This window comes from Adiantum capillus-veneris, chromosome 15, assembly GCF_014529385.1.
Source record: "Adiantum capillus-veneris isolate H3 chromosome 15, ASM1452938v2, whole genome shotgun sequence".
NCBI lineage: Eukaryota > Viridiplantae > Streptophyta > Polypodiopsida > Polypodiales > Pteridaceae > Adiantum > Adiantum capillus-veneris.
In genome coordinates this window covers 129,700,879-129,721,498 of record NC_140945.1, presented here as the reverse complement: position 1 = coordinate 129,721,498, position 20,620 = coordinate 129,700,879, and the positions used below count along the sequence as shown (strand labels likewise).

General features: G+C 43.6%; 1 protein-coding gene across 1 annotated transcript in view; it reads right to left on the bottom strand.

The window, feature by feature from the left end:
* The window catches only part of LOC147441487 (uncharacterized), a 49,924-nt gene extending 30,685 nt beyond the window's left edge, over positions 1 to 19,239 (bottom strand). The window contains exons 1-18 of the mRNA XM_086483123.1: positions 19,084 to 19,239; positions 18,861 to 19,012; positions 18,690 to 18,769; positions 7,920 to 8,006; positions 7,749 to 7,799; positions 7,394 to 7,511; positions 7,258 to 7,314; positions 7,116 to 7,180; positions 6,916 to 6,999; positions 6,783 to 6,833; positions 6,523 to 6,585; positions 6,200 to 6,243; positions 5,992 to 6,061; positions 5,840 to 5,902; positions 5,661 to 5,750; positions 5,531 to 5,569; positions 4,580 to 4,729; positions 4,422 to 4,499 (exon numbers count right to left, since the gene is read on the bottom strand). Of these exons, the coding sequence (XP_086339249.1) occupies positions 4,422 to 4,499; positions 4,580 to 4,729; positions 5,531 to 5,569; positions 5,661 to 5,750; positions 5,840 to 5,902; positions 5,992 to 6,061; positions 6,200 to 6,243; positions 6,523 to 6,585; positions 6,783 to 6,833; positions 6,916 to 6,999; positions 7,116 to 7,180; positions 7,258 to 7,314; positions 7,394 to 7,511; positions 7,749 to 7,799; positions 7,920 to 8,006; positions 18,690 to 18,769; positions 18,861 to 18,978 (1,308 nt within the window). The 5' untranslated portion in view covers positions 18,979 to 19,012; positions 19,084 to 19,239. The remainder of the gene's footprint in view (positions 1 to 4,421; positions 4,500 to 4,579; positions 4,730 to 5,530; positions 5,570 to 5,660; positions 5,751 to 5,839; positions 5,903 to 5,991; positions 6,062 to 6,199; positions 6,244 to 6,522; positions 6,586 to 6,782; positions 6,834 to 6,915; positions 7,000 to 7,115; positions 7,181 to 7,257; positions 7,315 to 7,393; positions 7,512 to 7,748; positions 7,800 to 7,919; positions 8,007 to 18,689; positions 18,770 to 18,860; positions 19,013 to 19,083) is intronic.
* Between the last annotated feature and the right edge of the window lie 1,381 nt (positions 19,240 to 20,620).

The following is a 20,620-nucleotide window of genomic DNA, read 5'->3' as shown; positions in this document are numbered from 1 at the left end:
AACTCTCTCTCACTACGCAACGGGTGGGGGGGGGGGGGGGGGGGGGGGGGGGGGGGGCAAGGAGCGCGAGGCAACAAGGGAGGGCAGCGAGAGCAGGCTGCAAAGCAGAGGTCACAAGTGGGGCTGCAGAACAGGGCAGGGCAGCGGGAGCGAAGTGCAGAGCGGGGGAGGGGAGAAAGAGAGAGAGAGAGAGAGAGAGAGGATAGCGAGAGCGGGGTGCAAAGCAGAGGTCGCGAACCGGGCTGCAGAACAGGGCAGGGCAGCGAGAGCGAAGTGCAAGGCAAGGGGGGGGAGAGCGCGAGGCAGCAGGGGAGGGCAACGGGAGCGGGGTACAGAGCAGAGGTGTAGAGTGGGGCTAGAGAGAAATGAAATGAAATGAAATGTTATATTAACGTCTTCAAAAGGCGAGAGTGACCTATGAGACCAAACTGATACAAAAGTGGTGAATCTGTTACAATGTTTGAAAAATGTGAAAGTGTGAAAATAAATGCGAAAAACTAAATACAAAGTATTAGATAAACTGCTTAGGAGCATTCTTGGTGTCTGGCTAGAATACTTCTAATCCTTTGTTGTAGTCTCCTCCGATGAAGTGTGCTTCTGCATCTCGGTCGTGGTCGTCTCGATTTCCTAAGCTCAATCGCCCTGTCAATGAGGGTGCCTTTGGTATGAATGTGGGTACTCCTTTGTGCTTGCTGCTGGCCTCTTGCTTCTCCTTCCATTCCTGCTTCTCTCAATCCGAAGAAATCTGTGATCTGCCTCTGAGGCTGTACTGCTCTTTGTCTTCTCATTAGATTGTCCCTGTGCCGATGTAGTTCCAGTAGGTACAGGCCTAAGCACCTTTGATCTTGGTATTGCATGACTCTATCTAGAGGTCCAAAGCCTTCTTTAAATAGGCAATGGAAACGCCCACGTATCTCATAGTATACGGTACAATGGCATATGTAGTGTAATTCTGTCTCCGGCTCCATTCCGGATAACTTGCAAATTCTGTTCTCAGGTGGGATTCCCCTAAATCTGCCAAATTCAATTTCCAGCTGGTGTGAGGATGTACGAATCTGACCAATAGCACATCTCAAACCATGAGACAGGTGGGTATCCATGTAGCTCGGGCGAATCACAAAACCATCTTCAGATAGCTGTAAGAAGTTTTCTTTGTAGTCGGCCATCTTCGTGCCCAATTCTTGTATAGGGTCTAGGGTCTACCCATGTCCTCTTAGTGTCCAACTGTATAAGATCCTGGCGGATGATTTTATTAATCTCCGCTCGTGTGATTGCCAGTGATGGAGCCTCAAGAGAGTATTGGAAGGAGGGTAATCTTTCCATACTGAACCAGTTTCTCTGAAACCACGAGGACAGTTGCGCATACCAGCATGATATATCTCCTTTCATTGCTAATTGTCGAGAGGATTCAAGGGCCAATCTAGTATATCGACAATTATTTGTATCCCATAAACCATGTATAAAGGACACTGATCTGGTAAGAGCTTCAATTTCTATCGGAGGGGCAACTAGTTCCGCTCGGATAATCGCGTGTGGTACGGAGGCCTTGGCTCTAATCATTCGGGAAATCATAGATACCAAAGGTCTCTCCATTGACTTCCAATTATCCTGATCCACAGATGGTCCCCAAATCTGGACCCCATAAAGCATAGCCGAAGCCACCACAGTATCAAAGAGCCAAAGTTTTGTTCGTGGTTCTTGAAACTGCACTTGTGAACACATCCTCTCCAACCCTCCCAAGGCCACAGAGGCTCTGGACAATCTAGCATCTGCTACTTTCTTAAGAGTAAACTTTCGGTCCTGTAAATACCACACCAAGGTATGTGTATGAATCTGTGTACTCTACTGTATCCTGGCCATATGCAAATGTAGGTGCCGATCTCCTAACCCACTGCGGTGTGGTGTTAAACACCATAACTTTGGTTTTACCCAAATTTACCGACAGTCCACTGTCCTCCCCAAATTTATGCAATGCATCTAACTGCCTCTGCATTCCATCAGGTGATTCTGCTATCAATACAATATCATCTACATACAACAACAAAGGGATCCATGACCCTGCAAGTGGGGCACGGTGGAATGAACAATGTCAGAATCCCCTTCTGGAGTACGTACATAACCAGTTATTGACCCGTATGAGGCCATGATCCCCCAGATAATCTCTTTGGGGACCCCTAACTCTTGCATTCTGCGCATCAATCTGGCCCTTGGTACTGTATCAAAAGCTTTCCGAAAATCCACAAAGCAACAATACATCCTTCTCCCGCTTGCTCTTCCTTCCTCAATAATGGCTCTGAGCGTAAGAATATGATCTAAAGTGGAATAACCTCTCCTTAATCCAGCTTGTCCTGTTGCCCTTATGCCCTCATTCTCTGCCCATCTACTCAGTTTTTGTTCCAGAATGGATACGTACAGTCGGGTCAATGTGTGACCCACCATAATGGTACGGTAGTTCCCGGGTATCATAGGATCTCCTGACTTGAAAATAGGTACGATAGTAGATAATTTCCAAGATTCAAGTAATCCTTCACATATGACCCGATTAAACAGACGAGCAAGGACTTCTGAAAGTAGATCCCTTGCATGGATCAGATGTTCTGCTACTAAACCCTCATGATCATATGCTCTTCTTGTCTTCATCTTATCAATGGCTTTTTCCACCATTTCCGTAGTAAAGAAAGTACTAGTAGCAGAGCATGGCTCTAGCGAATCTGGTAATGGAGGCTGTCCAGATACCGTATATAATGATGTTACATATTGACCCCAAATCTTAGGAGAAGTAATTGTCGGAGGCGATGAGTGCTCGTGAAATAAACGCCAGGCCTCATGTGAGTCCTGACTCAAGAAGAGCTGATATAAATCCTTCTCCAGTTTGGCTAAAAATGCCCTTTTCTTGCGACATACTATACGCCGAAGAGCAATCCGAGACTGCTTATATGTGATGATCCCAAGTGTAAGCTCTTTCTGGACCTGGGTTCTCGTCTCTCTGCATTCCTCGTCGTACCAACTGTTTTGAGGCATGTTCCCAGATCCTCCCTTCTGATCAGGATGAGTATGTGGGTATGCCTCTTGTGCTACTCCATGTAGTATCTCTGTTAGCTAAGAAGTAATCTCCTCTACAGTATATACTGGCTCGGCTGCCCACATCCTATTATGGATCTTTTCCACATAGACTGAATCAGTCTCTGGCGTGAAAGTATATCTTGTGTGTGTCTTCTTCCTTTGTACTTGAGAGGCATTGTATTGGAAGGAGATTGATAAGGTCAAGAGAGCATGATCCACTGCAATCCCAACCGGTCTGGTTCCCACCTTAAAGTCCTCGATACTAGAAATAAAGCTTGGTGAAGTCATGACATAATCCATTGTACTGGCCCCATGCCTGTGCGGGAAGCATGTGAATCCCCCAGATAAAGGGAAATTCTCTAGACCATTAAGTATGGCCAAACCATGTGTAGTTGCCATTTCCATGAGATGTCTCCCATATTCAGTGTGTTCTTTATCCTATGAGTTTCTAGTAAGCCCCTCCTGTGATAAATCCACTTCTCTGAGCATTTCTTCAGAAGTATCATAGAATACTGCTTGAGAGTTGGCCGTTCTGGCATTAAAGTCTCCTAAGAGAACGATTTCTCCATCTCTAGAGAACTCCCATATGTCATTATTCAGTATGGAGAAAGGGGATTGTCCTTTAGGTGAGGAGTAGACTGATGTACTTGGAGGGAAGTAGCATACAGCGATATATAGAAATCTACCTGTCTCGGCTCTCATTCTCACCCACATATACCTTGCTTGTTCATCCTTCCTGATAATCTGTAGTAGTGGTTTCAACTCCTCTTTAAATAAGACTGCTACTCCTCCTGAACCACGGCTACCTCGCAGAGATCTCTTGTCTGGTCGACCAGCTGTTTCCCATAAATACCCCTTCACATGTGGCATAAGCTGTCCCGGTATCTGGTGTGTCTCTGAGTAGAAAACTATGTCTCTGTCCCTAAAGCTGTCTTCAAAGGCGCCTACATCTAGCCTATATGATCCATTACAATTCCACGTCGCTATCCGGAGCGTCGCCCCATAGGTCTCGCTCCGTCATGATGAGCGCTTTTCCAGAACCACTACTTTCCCTCCTCTATAAAAGGCGATTTTCCCCTTTTCTCTTGCTGCCCTGATCTCTGGCATCAACTCTTGCATGTGTGCCACTTGTGCCAATGTAAGGTCATCTCCCAGGACAATACCGGTTTTCTTAAGAGTTGGTCTCTTCTTTAGAAATTCTTTAGAGAGAGAGAGAGACGTTTCTTTTTTGCTTTCCTTTTTTCTGGGGGATGTGTGGTGGTGATGGTGGTATTTTTCTTTTCTTTTCTTTTTTGGCCAGGGGAAAAGGACGCGGGGGGGGGGGGGGGGGGGGGAATGTTTTCAAGCTCTGAAGTTACCTCTGGCATATATATCACACAGGGATGAGGTGTGTGTGCATTAAACTCTGTGCTGTTGGCAGCTTCAAGCTGAAGAACCTGAAAGTTTAATTTTTGTAAGCTACCCATCATATCAGAGCTGCTCATAAATTTGAAACACAAGAAATACTCATACATACCGTGCGGGAGAATTCAATGACAGCTATCTGCATTCCAAGACAAACACCAAGATATGGAATCTTGTTCTCCCTGGCAAATTGAGCAGCCAAAATCTTTCCCTGAACTCCTCTGTCTCCAAAACCACCAGGAACCAATATTCCATCCACACTCTGTCACAAATTTTAACCTTAATGAAGGGCTTGCGCATTGCTCTCCAGCAACAAGAACCCAAGGAGCTAACGAACAACCCCCCGCCCCCCCACACACACAAACAAAAAAATATCACTCAACAGGAGCAACTGGCCAACAGCCTCAAATCAAGGCCCGCTGTACATACTCCAAAGATAGGTGTACAAAGAAAGATAGGCTTACCAATTTGGAACTTTTAAGCTTTTGGTACCTTGTGTCTGCTTTCTTTAATGTTTTAAAGAGGGCTCAGCTGTGAGCAACGCCCATGCTGCTCCAAGAGGAAACCCAAACACCCTCTTTATGGATAGATTGGACCTGTTATTGAATGCCATAGGGGGAAGACGCTAAGGTATCTGAATCACGCACAGAAACATCTTCCCATTGACAGGGATATGTGTTGAGAGAGCTAAGATATGTTTTGAGAGAACTTGCGTACGTTGAAATATGGATGTACCTTAGATAGGAGTTAGAAGCCTTTGGCTTTTTTAGGTTTGTTTATAAGTTTCCCTCATATGAGAGAAAAATTTCACTGTATGTACAGTTTTGGTAAGCCACATTGGCCTTCTAGCACTTCAATATAATCTTTACTTCTTTCCTCTCTCTCGTGCTGCCCATTCTGACAGGCTCGCCTATTATATTGCATATGGCGTCCATGATTAAATCTGAGGTAAAAAGTTCCTTTTCCGGCCCACAATATTGAGATTAAATAAAATTTAAGCGAGGAATTAAATTTTACAGTTTGGCCCTTCCTGCGTTTACATTCGCTATAATGGAGAAATTACCTTAAGAGTTTCCCACGCTGCAGCATGAGCTTCAGGATTCTGCAAGCAACAGAACATAAACCAGCAACCTCAGTCCAGATTAAGCATCCAGAAGGCTGTTGAAAAAAATTAGAATCTAAATTGAGCATACCTCATTTCTTGTTGAGTCTTCTAGGTCAGTGGCAGCCACCCACTCTACACACAGTTTTTTCGACCAAGCAAGGGATGCATGTAATAGAGCCTGAAAAATGGTGGCCAGTCCAGTAAATAAACAGCAAACCCAAGCAAGATGTGAAAGACCTTATATCTCAGCACCAAATGAATGCAAACCTTGATAACAGAAAGATAAGAATCTGATAGACCAGTATATTTTCCAACCATTGCAATCTTCACCTAAAAGGAACACCCAAACATTAGTGTAACAGATGCAAATTGCTGCTGGAGCTAGTAAAATTTCTGCAGTAGTTGTAGCAAAAGCCTACAGGTATGGAGAGACTATCACAAAGTTCTGCCCTTGCTGTCCACTCTTCCAATGCTGGAGCGCTGTCCAAGCTGCCTTAAACAACAGAAACTGCTTAGATTCCATGATTAACTAGAACACGTGATCATAAATATAACACTAGTAATAACAGTGTACAAAAAGCATTCACGTTAATAACCTGACGTTGCTTGACAGTGGAGTTAGTATACCTTAAATTTAATTGCTTCAAAATGGCAAGATGTGCCTTTTGATCCTGCGTCAGAAAGGCATAATAAACAGTCAACCCACAATGTTTCTGGGATAAGAGGAACATTGATAGGGCATAATCAACAGTCGGCACATGATGCTTCAGGGTCCAACAAGGTCACGATGGGAAAGACAGGCAAGAACATTCATCAGGGCTGAGCACAAACAGGAATAAGCTGCAAGAGGGAATAATGCCCCAATGATACTTTGCACAGGTTTTGATGGGGTCAACTTAGAGAAAACAAAGTCATGCTACTCGACAAGATATAGCACCATGGGAACTTACCCTAAGTAACAGTGGGACGTGCCAAATATTTGAAACATCAAAGATATTCAAAACATGCTCAGCCTGCAAAAAGAATATGCAAACATTACAAGCCAGTCAATTGTCAAAGCAGTAGATACCTTCATATCAATACCCACAAAAGGGAGAGCATCTTGCTCAACCTCGAACTGGGAAAAAACTCCTAATATAATCCTTGAATGCAGTGAATGTGTAGAATGTGGGAAGTTAAGAATACCATGGAAACAAACAATGCGACATACCGATACATGACAAAATTGTAACAATTTCTCCTTGGTGGATTGGGCCAGGGGCTGCAAGAACCTTCAAAATGTAAGCATAACTCAAAAAGTATCCTCAACAAAAGCGAAAAGCTGAATTGTGTCCAACATTGACCTTCACACTTCGGCATGCCAAAAGATTGGGCATGAGACCCAATGCTCTCAAATCTTTCACTGAATGTTGAGTTGGCTTAGTTTTCTGTTTATCAAAATATCAAGAGTACCCCCTTTAGCAGCATGGAGCTACTCAACAAGACTTCAGATACAAATGGTAGCTAGAATGAAACTGTTAAGATGATTAGTCTGGTTTGTTACCTGTTCACCTGTTGCTCCAAGGACAGGAACGAGGCTTACATGCACTAAACAAAAGTTATCTTGACCTGTACAGCAACAGCACTAGTAAATGATTCAGAAAGAAATGATGGACCATAAAAGTTCACAGTCCAGCTGTGCATACCAACTCGAAACTGAAACTGGCGCAAGGCCTCCACGAAAGGGGAGGACTCAATATCACCTGGCAAACAACAGAACATTTCTATGTTTTCCTTATACAAGCGTAAAAAGCCTATGAGCATGAAGACTTGAGTGATTACCCACGACTCCACCCAACTCAATCACACAAACATCTGCTGGAGAATTGCTGCCATCAACAGGAACTGCTGCAACCCGTTCAATCCAATCCTGAATGGCATCCGTTATATGTGGTACCACCTGTGTACATTTTAACTAGGCTCATCCATCACAATCACCTCAGACACTAGGACCTGTCAATTAAAATGGACCTGCCAATTAACCTAAACCACCACAAGAGCTTCGGCTTTGCCAGGAGTCCTTGTCTGCTCCCACTTGCCAGAGTACGCATAGAATTTCACTAAACACTACTGGTTGATTTACTCGCGTGCTGCTATGATTTTATGAACTTTTCATAACAAGGGTCAAGAACCCAACCTGAACAGTTTTCCCTAAATAATCTCCTCGTCTTTCTTTGTTAATCACTGACTGTGAAATACAAAAATAAGAAATAATCAGAGGTCAATATAGGTCAACAGTGGAAAAAAATATTTAGGTGTAACTTTTCAAAATGTGATCAATCTTAAGTAGTCAGCAAGATGAGCGCACCTGATAAATCTTCCCCGTTGTTATATTATTGTCTTTTGTGAGTGTCACATCGAGAAATCGTTCATAATTCCCCAGGTCTAAATCAACCTTTCCAAAAGCAAAGAAAACAAGCATTGTAAACTAAAGATCAAAGTGCTCTTCTGCAGTCAGAGCATTAAACTAGAACCCTTATATAAAACAGTGAATTTTTTATCGAAGCCTAGGAATCACTGATGCAAGGTTACACAAGAATCGCATTAGAGCTTTCAAATGACAGCCCTCATTGCAAACTGAATCAATTGCCATATCTCAAAAATGTTGATTCATTGAAAATAATATCCCGAGCAGCCTACTAGAAACCAGGAGGTTCCCAAATGATTTGACATCCATCTGATACACGATCCATCGATGATGAGCTGCAAGAGCAAAAAGTTCGCCGTACGTGCGATCGATGCAAAGGTTTCGTCATAATAACTCCGAGACACTTTGTGTAATTTTTGGGACCCTCTTTTTGAAGTTGCAAATGGCCGGACATTGTATGGCCAGTGTGAAACGGCCGAGTTTCACCCGCAGACGAGAAGGTCTTGTCGCCACGAGTTGGTCGGGCAGACCGGCACTAGAATCCGAGTTGTAAAAGGGTGTCTAGGCTCAATTCAAAGTCATTTAGGCCCCTCGCTACACTTATGAGTCAGTGGGTACTAGAAAATTAACTCAAAAGAGGCAAAATGGACACTTGGCGGCTCTTGATGCATTTGCCAGAACCATCAGCAAGAGGGGGCGCCCAAATTGAGAGGGGGCTGATTTACTCATTGTGAGCTCTACAATGTGTACACGTGAGTAGTTGGTGCAGGTGATGAAGCTTTAATAAAAAGCTTGCCTTCTCCCTTGCACTATGTAGCGCGATGATTGCGCTCTCACGCACCTCTCTCCCCTTTTGAATACAGAATCGAGATGCCCCGCTCGAGGGCTACTCATCTGTATGTACAGTTATGTGGGTTCATGAACGTGTGCCGAGGTAAGAGCCTCTTGCTCAGGTACTGGATTAGCTAATTGCTAATCCCCCTCAAGTACATGTGAATTCAAGAGATTTCTCGTGAGAAATCTCGTCCAATTCAGAGGGCAAGTAGCCCAACAGGTGCGGGAGTACAAGGGCTCGCTACGGATGCATTTGGCTCCTGGAACGGAGCCCAAAACAGGAAATTACAGCCTGCTGTGAAATTTGCAGGTTTAGGGTTTCGGCCCTAATCGGTCCTAATACCCCCAGGAGGTCTGGGGAAGCAAGGGGATTGTTAAATAGGTGATCTGGCGCAATTTCAGGGCAGAAAACAGAGAATTCAGCGTGCTGCAGATTCTCATCAGGTTTTGTAAAGTGTCCGTATGCGCCGGGAAAGTCATCCATTGCGTGGGGATTTTGTCTGTGAAGTTTCCTAGTACATTATGTTGTCGAAACCGGGCAAGAACAGGTCTTTTTCAGCCCAAATTATGCGGAACAACTTGTAGGATATCGCAGGTTTTATTCCCTTTTTGATAAGAATAAAGATATATTGAAAGGGGCACCAGTCTTTGGGGCCAACAAGTTGTCGACATTTGCTTGGAGTGCTCTAGTTTCCAAGCCGTGTGTGTTCAAAGTGTTAATTCCAGTTACACGTTTTATTTGCAAAGTTTCTATGTCCCCTAAAGTCTAAAGTAAAGTTTCGGGTGAAAGCCAAAGTCTACAACCCTACGGCATAGTCACAGGGGACACCCTTCTTCGGGCTTCCCGTCCCCACTTTTCCGTTCGCACTTGCCGTCCCGCCCTCTTTTTTACACTAAAAATCCATTTGAGCCCTGTCCCGGAATGCATCCCTTGTGACTATGCCCTATGGGCCGGTTTCATAGAGGGCGACCCAAAACGCTGCACTAACTCGTAGAAACAAGGGGAAGGGGGACAGCACCATACGGTCGGGGAACGGGGGGGACAAGGACGGGGACGGACAGACCACAGCCATTTCCACCGGATCACAAGGCTAGCCGTTCGGGATGGCAAGGAGGCGCACAACATAAATTTTTGTAAAAACTTTTTTTGAAATTTAGACAGCCAAAAATGGTTAGTTTCTTGGGAGATTTGGGGCCCTTTTACACAAGGTTTGAAGGCTCTTTTGGAGGCCTTTAAAAGGCGGCCGCCTCGATCCACATTGCATTATGCAATACATTATACTCGAGCCTCAAGCTTAAGCTCTATGCTTTAGCTCAAGCCTCAAGCCTCACTTGCTCACTCCCTCTACTCTCGCAAGCTCTCGGCAACTAAGCTCCCTCTACTCTCTCAAGTATCAAGCTCCCAAGGGTTAAGTAATAAGCCTTGATCTCTCTAATATCCATCTAGATTCTACTCTCAAGCCTTTATCTGCTCTCTATCTAGTATCTAGATTCTTTTCTCTTGAGCATCAAGGCTTCAAAGTTCAAACCTTTTTTGCCTCTTTATCACTTGCCAATTTGAGTCCTTGAGGCATGTATTGTGGGGGAGCAGGAGAGAGAGCCCACTTGCTGTCCTATGCAATGAGAGTGAAGGAGAAGGGGAGAGAGGCGCTGAGGATGCTCACGCAGAGAAAGCGTGAGAGAGAGAGAGAGCTCGTTGGATTTGGGAAAAAGCCACGCTAGTGTACATTTGGGCTTCACATTTGAGTATATGAGTAAGTGACTAGGGGGCCATTCACACTTGGGCTCCCTCACTTATAAGTCTTTTAACTTATAAGTTAGTAAATACAAGGCACTTAGGCCTTTATTCCCTAACAACCTCCCACCTAAAGGCAATGTACCTTGGGAGATCAAAGAATCAGCTAACTATGATACAACAGCTGATCATGCACTTACTCATCCAACACCCATCATCTGACGGCAATATGCAAACCGCTCTGCTGGAAGACTCTTGGTCAAAAGATCTGCAGGATTGTCATCTGTGTGCACCTTGACAAGTGTAATGCTCTTGTCATCAAGCACACTCCTGATAAAATGATACTTCACCTCTATGTGCTTTGTCTTGGCATGAAAAACAGGATTCCTTGCAAGCATAATAGCACTCTGACTATCACAATGTAGCACAGGAACCGGTGACTTAATACCAAGCTCTTCTACCAAACGCATGAGCCACAAAGCTTCTTTGCATGCCTCAGTGGCAGCCACATACTCAGCCTCAGTGGTAGACAAAGCAACACATTTTTGCAGTCTAGAAATCCAAGAAACTGCACCTCCTGTGAATGTAAACACATATCCAGAGGTAGACTTCCTGCAATCTGGATGTCCAGCAAAATCTGCATCTGTAAAGCCATGCACAGATGTCTCACTCTTCCCAAAACAAATGCACAAGTCTTTAGTGCCTTTCAAGTATCTCAAGATACACTTCACTGCTTCCCAATGCTTTTTGCCAGGATTGCTCATGTACGTGCTTACCACTCCCACCGCAAATGCAATGTCCGGACGTGTAGCAACCATAGCATACATCAAACTGCCAACGGCTGATGCATAAGGAACCTTGGCCATTTCAGCCCGCATATCATCTGTGTTTGGGCAATCATGTGCAGTCAGTTTTACATATGGAGGCAGCGGAGTACCAAGTGCCTTTCCCCCATCCATATGAAAACGATGGAGCACCTTATTAACATAATCTCGTTGAGATAGATACAGATGCCTGTTAGGTCTATCTCGAGAGATACGCATGCCCAAAATATGATTAGCATTACCAAGATCCTTCATGTCAAAGCGATTCTTTAAGCTTTGCTGTAGTGCATCCAACTCCGTGACATTGTTACCCGCAATAAGCATGTCATCAACATACAAAATCAGCAATAGAAGAGATCCATCACTTGCCGTTTTGATATACAAACAGTGATCAGAATTACTTCTTTTGTATCCTTGAGACCTCATGAATGTATCAAACTTGTGATACCATGCACGGGGAGACTGTTTCAAACCATACAAGCTCTTCAAGAGTTTACATACTTTCTTCTCTTGCCCCTTTGACACAAAACCTTCTGGCTGCATCATATAGATAATCTCAAGCAAATCGCCATGCAAAAACGCTGTTTTGACATCCATTTGCTTTAACTCCATATCTTCAGAAGCAACCAGGCCTAAAACTAGACGTAATGTGGCAAGCTTTACAACAGGAGAAAAATTCTCATCAAAATCCACACCATGCTTTTGCTTCTACCCTTTAGCAACCAAACGTGCCTTGTACTTAGAAGAAGCATCAGATGTGACCTTGGTCTTGTAAACCCATTTACATGGCAGAGCCTTATGCCCTTTAGGCAAATCAACCAAGTCCCATGTATGGTTTTTCTCCAAAGACTGCATTTCCGAAACCATTGCTTTGAACCATTTCTTACTGTCTTCCCGTTGCATAGCCTCTTTGTAGCAAAACGGCTCACCACAATCAGTAAGCATGACATAGTCCAAAGACGGTTCATATCTATCGGGGGGCCTTGTCACCCGAGTAGACCTACGCACCCAATGATCCATAACAGGTGGATTTTCAGCCTGTAAACCATCAAAAACAGCAGGCTGTTCAGCCGGTTGCATCGCAACAACGGGCGGTCTAGGAGCATCAACCTGTTCCCCTACCTGTGGTGCATCAATGGCAACTTGTTGGAGCTGATTTTCAGCATCATTTTCAGCATGTAAAGGCTGCTGAACATTGGGCCTTCTTGGCTGTCCATATGTAATATCTTCACGAAAAATAACCCGGCGCACTTCCTCGACCTTTGTGGGCTGTTTGTGCATGCAATCCTCATTAAAGATGACATCATTGCTGCGTATGATTTTCCGTAATGCGGGATCCCATAATCTATACCCCATTTCACCATCCTCACCATATCCTAGGAAAATGCATTTATGAGACTTTGGTTCTAGTTTGGTGCGCAGTTCACTCCGGATGTGAACATAGGCCTCACAACCAAACACTCTTAAATGTGCATATGAGGGTGGCTTGCCAGACCACACCTCCTCAGGCACCTTTCCACCCAAAGCCTTGCTAGGTGATCGATTAATCAAGTGAATAGCTGTTTGCACAGCTTTTGCCCAAAAACCATGAGGTAATGCAGCATGTGACAGCATACTCCGAACTTTCTCTTGGATAGTCCGGTTCAACCTCTCTGCAACTCCATTCTGAGAGGGATTAAAAGGAGCCGTGAGCTCTCTTTTAATACCTTTAGTAGCACAAAAGTCAATAAATGCTTTTGATACATACTCCCCCCCATTGTCTGAGCGCAAAGACCTAAGCTTCTTGTCAGTTTGATTCTCAACAAACGCAAGAAACTTCTTGAAAGTATCCAAAACATCGCTTTTAGCACGTATTGGATACACCCACACCTTACGTGTAGCATCATCGATAAACGAGACAAAATATTTCTTTCCCCCTAAGGACAACTGTGGCATTTCACATACATCGGAATGCACTAAGTCTAACCTGTCAGACTTCAAAGAGAGAGACCTTTTGTGCGGTGTTTGACTGTGCTTACCATAAATACAGTGCTCACAATGAGAAAAATCAGCATACCTCAAACAGGGCAAATAACCACAACGAGACAGAGTTTCCATTCCTCTTTTACTCATGTGTCCCAACCGGCCATGCCACAAAGAAACACTTGGCTGCTCGGTTACGGCGACAACATGGTCACGCACACTAGATACATGCAAAGGATACAAAGTGTCCGATTTACAACCCTTGGCTACAATCCGGGCCCCTTTACAAATTTTCCACTTGCTATCATCAAAAGTGGTGTGATAGCCTGCATCATCTAGCTGCCCTGTACTAATCAAACTCTTCTTGAGTTGTGGCACATGACGCACTTTGTGCAAAACAAAAGTCATACCATCAGCAAAAGAAAACTGGACACTGCCAATACCTGCAATGTCACATGCATAGTTGTCTCCCAAATAAACAGTGCCCTGCACCTCACCTGAGTACTGTGTAAACCAATCCCTATGAGGTGTTACATGAAAGGAGGCACCTGAATCAAGAATCCAAGTATGCATGTCCACATCAGAACCCATAGCAAGGGTATGTGCATCCACAGAAGAGGCATTGAGTACATCAGTGCTGCTGTCACTGTCACAACTACTAGCAACATTGATTTCCTCAATCAACACAGTGCTCTTCTTGGCATTTCCCTTGTCCTTTGCATCAGTTTCAACACCCTTGTTCTTCTCTTTCTTCCACTCATAGCATTCCCGTTTATAATGCCCTTTCTTTCCACAATGATGACACACAACATCTTTCCTACGAGATTTGCTGCGTGCCCTGTCCTTACTGTCAGATTTCTCCCTCTGTTGAGACCTGCCTCTCAAGTGCAATGCATTAGAAGACCCACCTGTGGTGTTCTTCCTGTTCATCTCTTCCATCAAGAGAGAACTCTCTACATCTGCATACTTAAGTGACGCACTTGAGTTACTAAGAGCTGTCCGGAATACATCCCAACTCTCGAACAATGTGCATAGCAGAAAAGTAGCTTTGAACTCCTCATCAATCGTAAATTTCAGCTCTGTCAGTTGGCTGAAAATAGAATTGAATTCATTGAGGTGCACCGACATGTGCGTGCCCTCCTTCATGCGGAGATCCATAAGCTTCTTAAGCCAATACACTTTACTGGCAGCACTCTGCTGTGCATACAACTCGTCTAAACGCTTCCACATGCCCCATGCTGTCTGCTCATTCTCTACATTGAAGAGTAAATTGTCAGACACCGAAAGCATGATCATGGAGCGAGCCAACTCGTCCACTTCTTCCCATTCTTCAACCTCCATATCAACCGGTTTCACACCTTGTAACTTAATAGGTTTCGCCTGTTTCTTCTGCAACATCACATTATAACATTGCTTCTTCCATATAGCAAAGTTATGGGCACCTTCAAGCTTGCGAATGTGCAACAAATTGTCACTTTCACTGCTAGAAGCCATTCTGAGTGATTGCAAACACTGAAACCCTGTTTTGCCGACCTAAACACGCCCAAATGTACGCAATCGGGCAAAAAACAGCTTGCTGTTACAGAAAAACAGCGAGCAAATTTCACGCGAAATCACCCCAAAACGGCGTACATTCATTGCCAAACCCTTACCAAAGGTTTCCACAAGGTGTGTACATCATTTGCTTGCTGAAATTCCCTGTTTTAGGGCAAAAATCAGACCTGTAAACACCTGTTTTGCTGAATTTTCAGAACCTCGTTGGTGGAAACACCTGTAAGATTGACCTGTGAGACTTGCCCTAATGAAATTGCATCAAATGGACCCCGAAATTGGTCAATTTCAGCAGAAATAGGCTGCTGTTCGCCAGTTTTTGAAACCCTAATTTTAGGGAAACTGTCACCGGAGGTCGATTCTACACGGTGAGAGGATCCCTTCGCAACAGAGTTGATCGAAAACGGTTGAATATCCTTCCCGCAGCGAGCAAAAACAAAATTCTGATCTGTGTTGCGAAGATGGCTCTCTTGGAAACCCTAAAGCTCTGATACCATGTGTGGGGGAGCAGGAGAGAGAGCCCACTTGCTGTCCTATGCAATGAGAGTGAAGGAGAAGGGGAGAGAGGCGCTGAGGATGCTCACGCAGAGAAAGCGTGAGAGAGAGAGAGAGCTCGTTGGATTTGGGAAAAAGCCACGCTAGTGTACATTTGGGCTTCACATTTGAGTATATGAGTAAGTGACTAGGGGGCCATTCACACTTGGGCCCCCTCACTTATAAGTCTTTTAACTTATAAGTTAGTAAATACAAGGCACTTAGGCCTTTATTCCCTAACATGTATTTATCTACTTGTATTCACCATAAAGCCATTGATGTTTTATTGGCATATTTTGAAAATTATGAATCATGTTTCTTGTCTTTTTGGTGCAATTCAATGCTCAAAGTGTTCTTAGCACTATGGTACATATATATAGCTCAAAAAATGGAGAAAAATTGAAACTTTTTTTGCCATTCCGAGCCTTGACCCCACTCCTAACTTTTGTCGTCCCGACCCCGACCCCATTCGCTATTCTCGTTCCCCTAACTTTTTGTCACTTTTCCTACAATTGCCACCTAGGTGATACTTATGACACTCAGTGTGACGTGATAACAAAAAGAGTACCAAGAATCTAACCATAGTCACAAGGGACGCCCATTTCTGGGCTTCCCGCCCTCTTTTTTACACTAAAGATCCATTTGAAGCCCATCTCCATACCCTAACACGTCCCTTGTTACTATGAATTTAACCCCATAAGTCCTAGCGTAGAGGCCCTACCTCAACCAGCCAATCAAGAAAATGCATACTTGCCTCATTGCCGGAAAAGGTACATCTACCTCACATTCACCCGACCATAGCCACAAAAGAGCCCTCACTTTTAATCCACTCCTCGGAGATGAAGCCACCATTGAATAAGAGGCAAAACTCTAACATTATGTAGATGTGTGAATCTCAAAATATCATATATGCTTTTCCAAACAATCTAAAGGCACTCCATATCCCCATCAAAATGCCCTCACAACGTTGTAAAATTGCAAAGCGCAAGTAAAGAGAGAATGGAGCAGAGAGAGAAGAAGCAAGGAGACAATGGAGCCAAAACATAATGACGATTGCATAAGATCGCGCAATAATGCTCAAATCTAGATAAAGTGGTGCGAGAAGGAGCATGAAGAGGTGAATGCAATGTAGGTGCTTCAAGATGCTCAAGATCAAACATCTCACAAGTCAAGCTAGAGTCTCAAGGACTCGTGTGGCAATAGGGCATAAAATTGGTTGGCAACTCTTGAGAAGCAGTGAAATACTGAATAAACTTGCAATCATGGAACTTCTAAAAGATTAAACTTAAAAAAACTTCAAATAGAAAAATGATCACCTACATAAAGAGAGATGAAACGAAGAGTTCCTATGAATTAGGGGACTCTAAGGTAGGCGTTCATGGCGGTATTTTTGTATTTATTGAAACGCTTCAAGTGATTACAACCACCCTCTCCTCCAAAGAAACCACAAATCTCTCCCTACTACAACTAGCACATGGCCACACTTTTATGGGCTCTTGGTATCAAAGAGCAACGTGAACTAAAACAGCTTATTCAAAAAGCACCCACATTGAGAGAGTTGTCAAAAGCATCTTCAATGTGAAAACTATAAACGTGTGCTTTCTTAGCGTATGTCTATTTCAACATTTTCCTATGCCCTTCCAATACACTACGGCCACATTTTCATTGTACAACTCCCAACATCAACATCGTGGGTTCCAATCTAGAGGCCACAATGACCTCAAACTCTGTTTCCTTCTCTTGAATCATCAAAGTTTGCAAGGCCCAAATTGTTCAATGTTCGTGGGTCGTGGATCCCTCTTGAAAGGGGAGGTGTTGATTGCTCCCTTGGACTTCCCTCCTTGATTATCTACCATCGTAAGGTATAGCAAAAGCAAAGCCTCGATGTTTGCGAGCAACAAGCCTCAAAATTCATGGCTGTTGTTGTTTCCCTCAAAGTGCACAAAGTGCACATGAGCACTTGCATAGTTTTAGCGTATTGTGAGGCCCATATCTCCAACCTAGTGATCCATTTGACTTGAGAACTAGACCACTTTGTTGCATTTATCCTAGGCTACATGATGGTGTTGCCGGATGTCCACAAAGGTGGAACAACACCGTCAAAAACGTGTACAAACCATTTATGCAAGAAGGTTTTAACTGATGGACTTGTCCGGACAGAAAATTCCTAACAATTCCACAAAGTTGCTGGTACAAAATTCCAATATGCAAACCTTGGCTTTGAAAACATAATAGTAGCATGCCCACATGGCACATAGAACCATGTGCACGTGACACTTGTGGACTAGAAAAATGCAAGGCATCCTTGTGCCTCCTTGGATCAGCACCCCTCTTGCACTCAAACAAGATACTTGTCCTATAACAAAAGCATTCTATCTCAAAAAAAAGCAATGTTTCTTTGCACATTTCACTCTAAGCTTTTCCACTTTCTTTGGAAGTTCTACTCTAAGCTTTCCTAACCATCTCTATGCATCGACTTTACGCATGGCTAAAACACCAAATATCTTTCATCATGAAACAATGTACTTTCGGGGAGGTCAATGAGAAAGAGAAGGTAGAACAGAACAAGGCATACCCATGCACGTGACCAATAGCACATCCTTGTTGAAATAATGTTTTCTTCATTCTTCACAATAATAGTAAAAGAAAAGGCTCTTGCTCATTAAGAGCATACGAAATTACACTCAATCTAAAACTAAATTGTAAAAGCCAAATGTGCGATTCTAAGGCCTTAAAACAAACACGATACATTTGATTTAACCACAATTTCTGATACTGCTCAATGGTTTTCCAATGCCATATTAACCAAACCAATAGTATGCATGATGCAATGACCCAAGAAATCACCACACTTGACACCTACATGAGGGTAAACTAAGGCATGAACAATGCAAAAAATAGAGGTAGCCCTCTAACTGCAACTCGTTCACATTGCAAGACTTGGACTTATTTACATTTTAGGAACTTGAACTAAACACACACCTCAAATTTCGGCCCGATGTGTGCTTCGGTGTCAAACTCTGAGCATGTCTACAAGAACAGACACAAATGACAACCGCGACATCCCAAACCCAAGGGGAGGTCCACAATATGCCAACTAGAAATAAATGACCTCAGAACCGAAAGCTCTCTACTGTTGTTTTCCCAGAAGCACCTTGTTCATAAGTAAATAAAAAAGGACAGATAAAAGACAAATGACATGAACCATTCCAAAAGTTTGAAGAAACTTAAGTACTTTTTAGAAATACAAGAAAGCAAAAATAAAGTTACCTCTCCACCATCGTCGAGTACAAAAACTTCGCCGTGCTCAAATGGAGACATTGTGCCCGCATCGGTGTTGAGATAAGGATCTACAAGGCCCAATTGGAGACAATAAAAATCCAGAAACCAGTGCAGATGTGTGCTCAATGATGCAAACTACAGGCTCATGTAGAAAGTTACCTATCTTGATAGAAGTTACATGAAGACCACAGGCCTTGAGAACAACACCGATGCTGCTCGCTGTAACCCCTTTGCCAAGCCCGCTCACCACTCCTCCGGTGACTACCACATACTTCATGGCTGATCGCGGGTATGGTGTGAAAGCTGCGTGGCTGCGTGGTAGTAAATGAGTACTCTCTCTCTCTCTCTCTCTCTCTCTCTCTCTCTCTCTCTCTTTGCCCACCTTTCGCCGCCCTGCTCTCAGTCCTCACCCGTGCCCTGCTCCCTCCGCTGCGGCGGTCTCTAAAGCGTGGGAGTGTGAGTTCGCTCTCTCGTTCCCTCTCTATTCCCGCCACCGTTCGAGTTTGCCTCTCTCAGTCCTCTTTAGTGGGAATGGAATCGATTCCGGGTCCACGCAATCAAAACCCATTTATTTGGGTTTTGGGGGCTTACAAGTTAAGCAAGGCATATACTCTTTAGCCCCCCCTTGTGAAGGTGCCACACCAAGGATTCGATTGTTCAAGGGATGTAGTAAGAGACTGTGTCATGTCTCTATAGATGACTTTCTCCAATGTATCTCCTCTGTAGAAGAATTTCTCCACAGATGTATCACCTCTCTAGAAGATTTTCTCTAATGTATCACCTCTCCCTTCCAAAAACTTGCTAGAAGCGCAAGATATCTTCTCCAAGATACAACAAGAAAATGCAAACTTCATAAATTAATCGATGATTAATGTAATGTAGAATTTGGTGTACAACTAAGACATCCAATGCATCTTAATCCTCACCGTAATAAGAAGTAAGTAATGAATCAAGGTGAAGGCTCAAGGAAGCCTACTGAAATTAATAGAAATACTTGTGAAAAGGGAAGAGTTTCATGAATTGAAGATGATAAAGGGTGCAAGAGAGAGAAATAGAGTGTGTGGATCTGTGATGTATGTGTTTCCTCTGTGTGTGTGTGTGTGAGAGAGAGAGAGAGAGAGAGAGAGAGAGAGAGTTGATTCTTCTTTCTTTACTTTCTTCCATTCTCTCTTTTAGAAAGCAAGAAAAAGAATCAGATGAAGATTCGTGAAGGGTTACTAAATATAAGGAATTGACATGTTTGTAGAAATGTGAGCACTTCATAATTGACAATCCAAGGATTCACAATGTGATTAGAGAGAGAGAGAGAGAGAGAGAGAGAGAGAGAGCAAAAGAGCGTTGTATAATTCCCCATCTCTCATGCATCCCCCCTAATGTTAAACTTGCTTTAGGAGAACATATGCTATGGTTGAATTGTTACCGTGTTTTGAAAGAAACATGCACCCACTTACATTCTTTTGAGTATTCACTCTATGATAGCTCTCTTGTTGGTTTTAAATATAGAATTTTTGCCACCTTTCGTATGCGTTAATGTTAAAATATTATAGCAATCGTTTACCTTCTGGGGGAGATTTCGTGAAAGATGGAAGTTGAGCGCTCCATGTCACCTGGCTATTTTATTGCTTAACAAATAGGGGACTATTGTAACGAGGGTGCTTTTCAATGTGAGTAGAAGCCCGAGCAACAGAGTGTTCGTTGGATTGGAGCAAAGCGACCAAGTTTGCAAACCCGAGCACTTGAGCAAGATCGAACTACAATCAATAGACCTAGGCAAGAGCAAGATTGCAAGTAGTAGCAATCTACACACTCTGTACAAGTTTTGGCATGCTATCTACCTGTTATGTTGGTTGGGCTCAATTTAATGTTATGCATAGAGTTTGTAGACCACGTATCAATATCTCTAGTCAACAGAAGACATC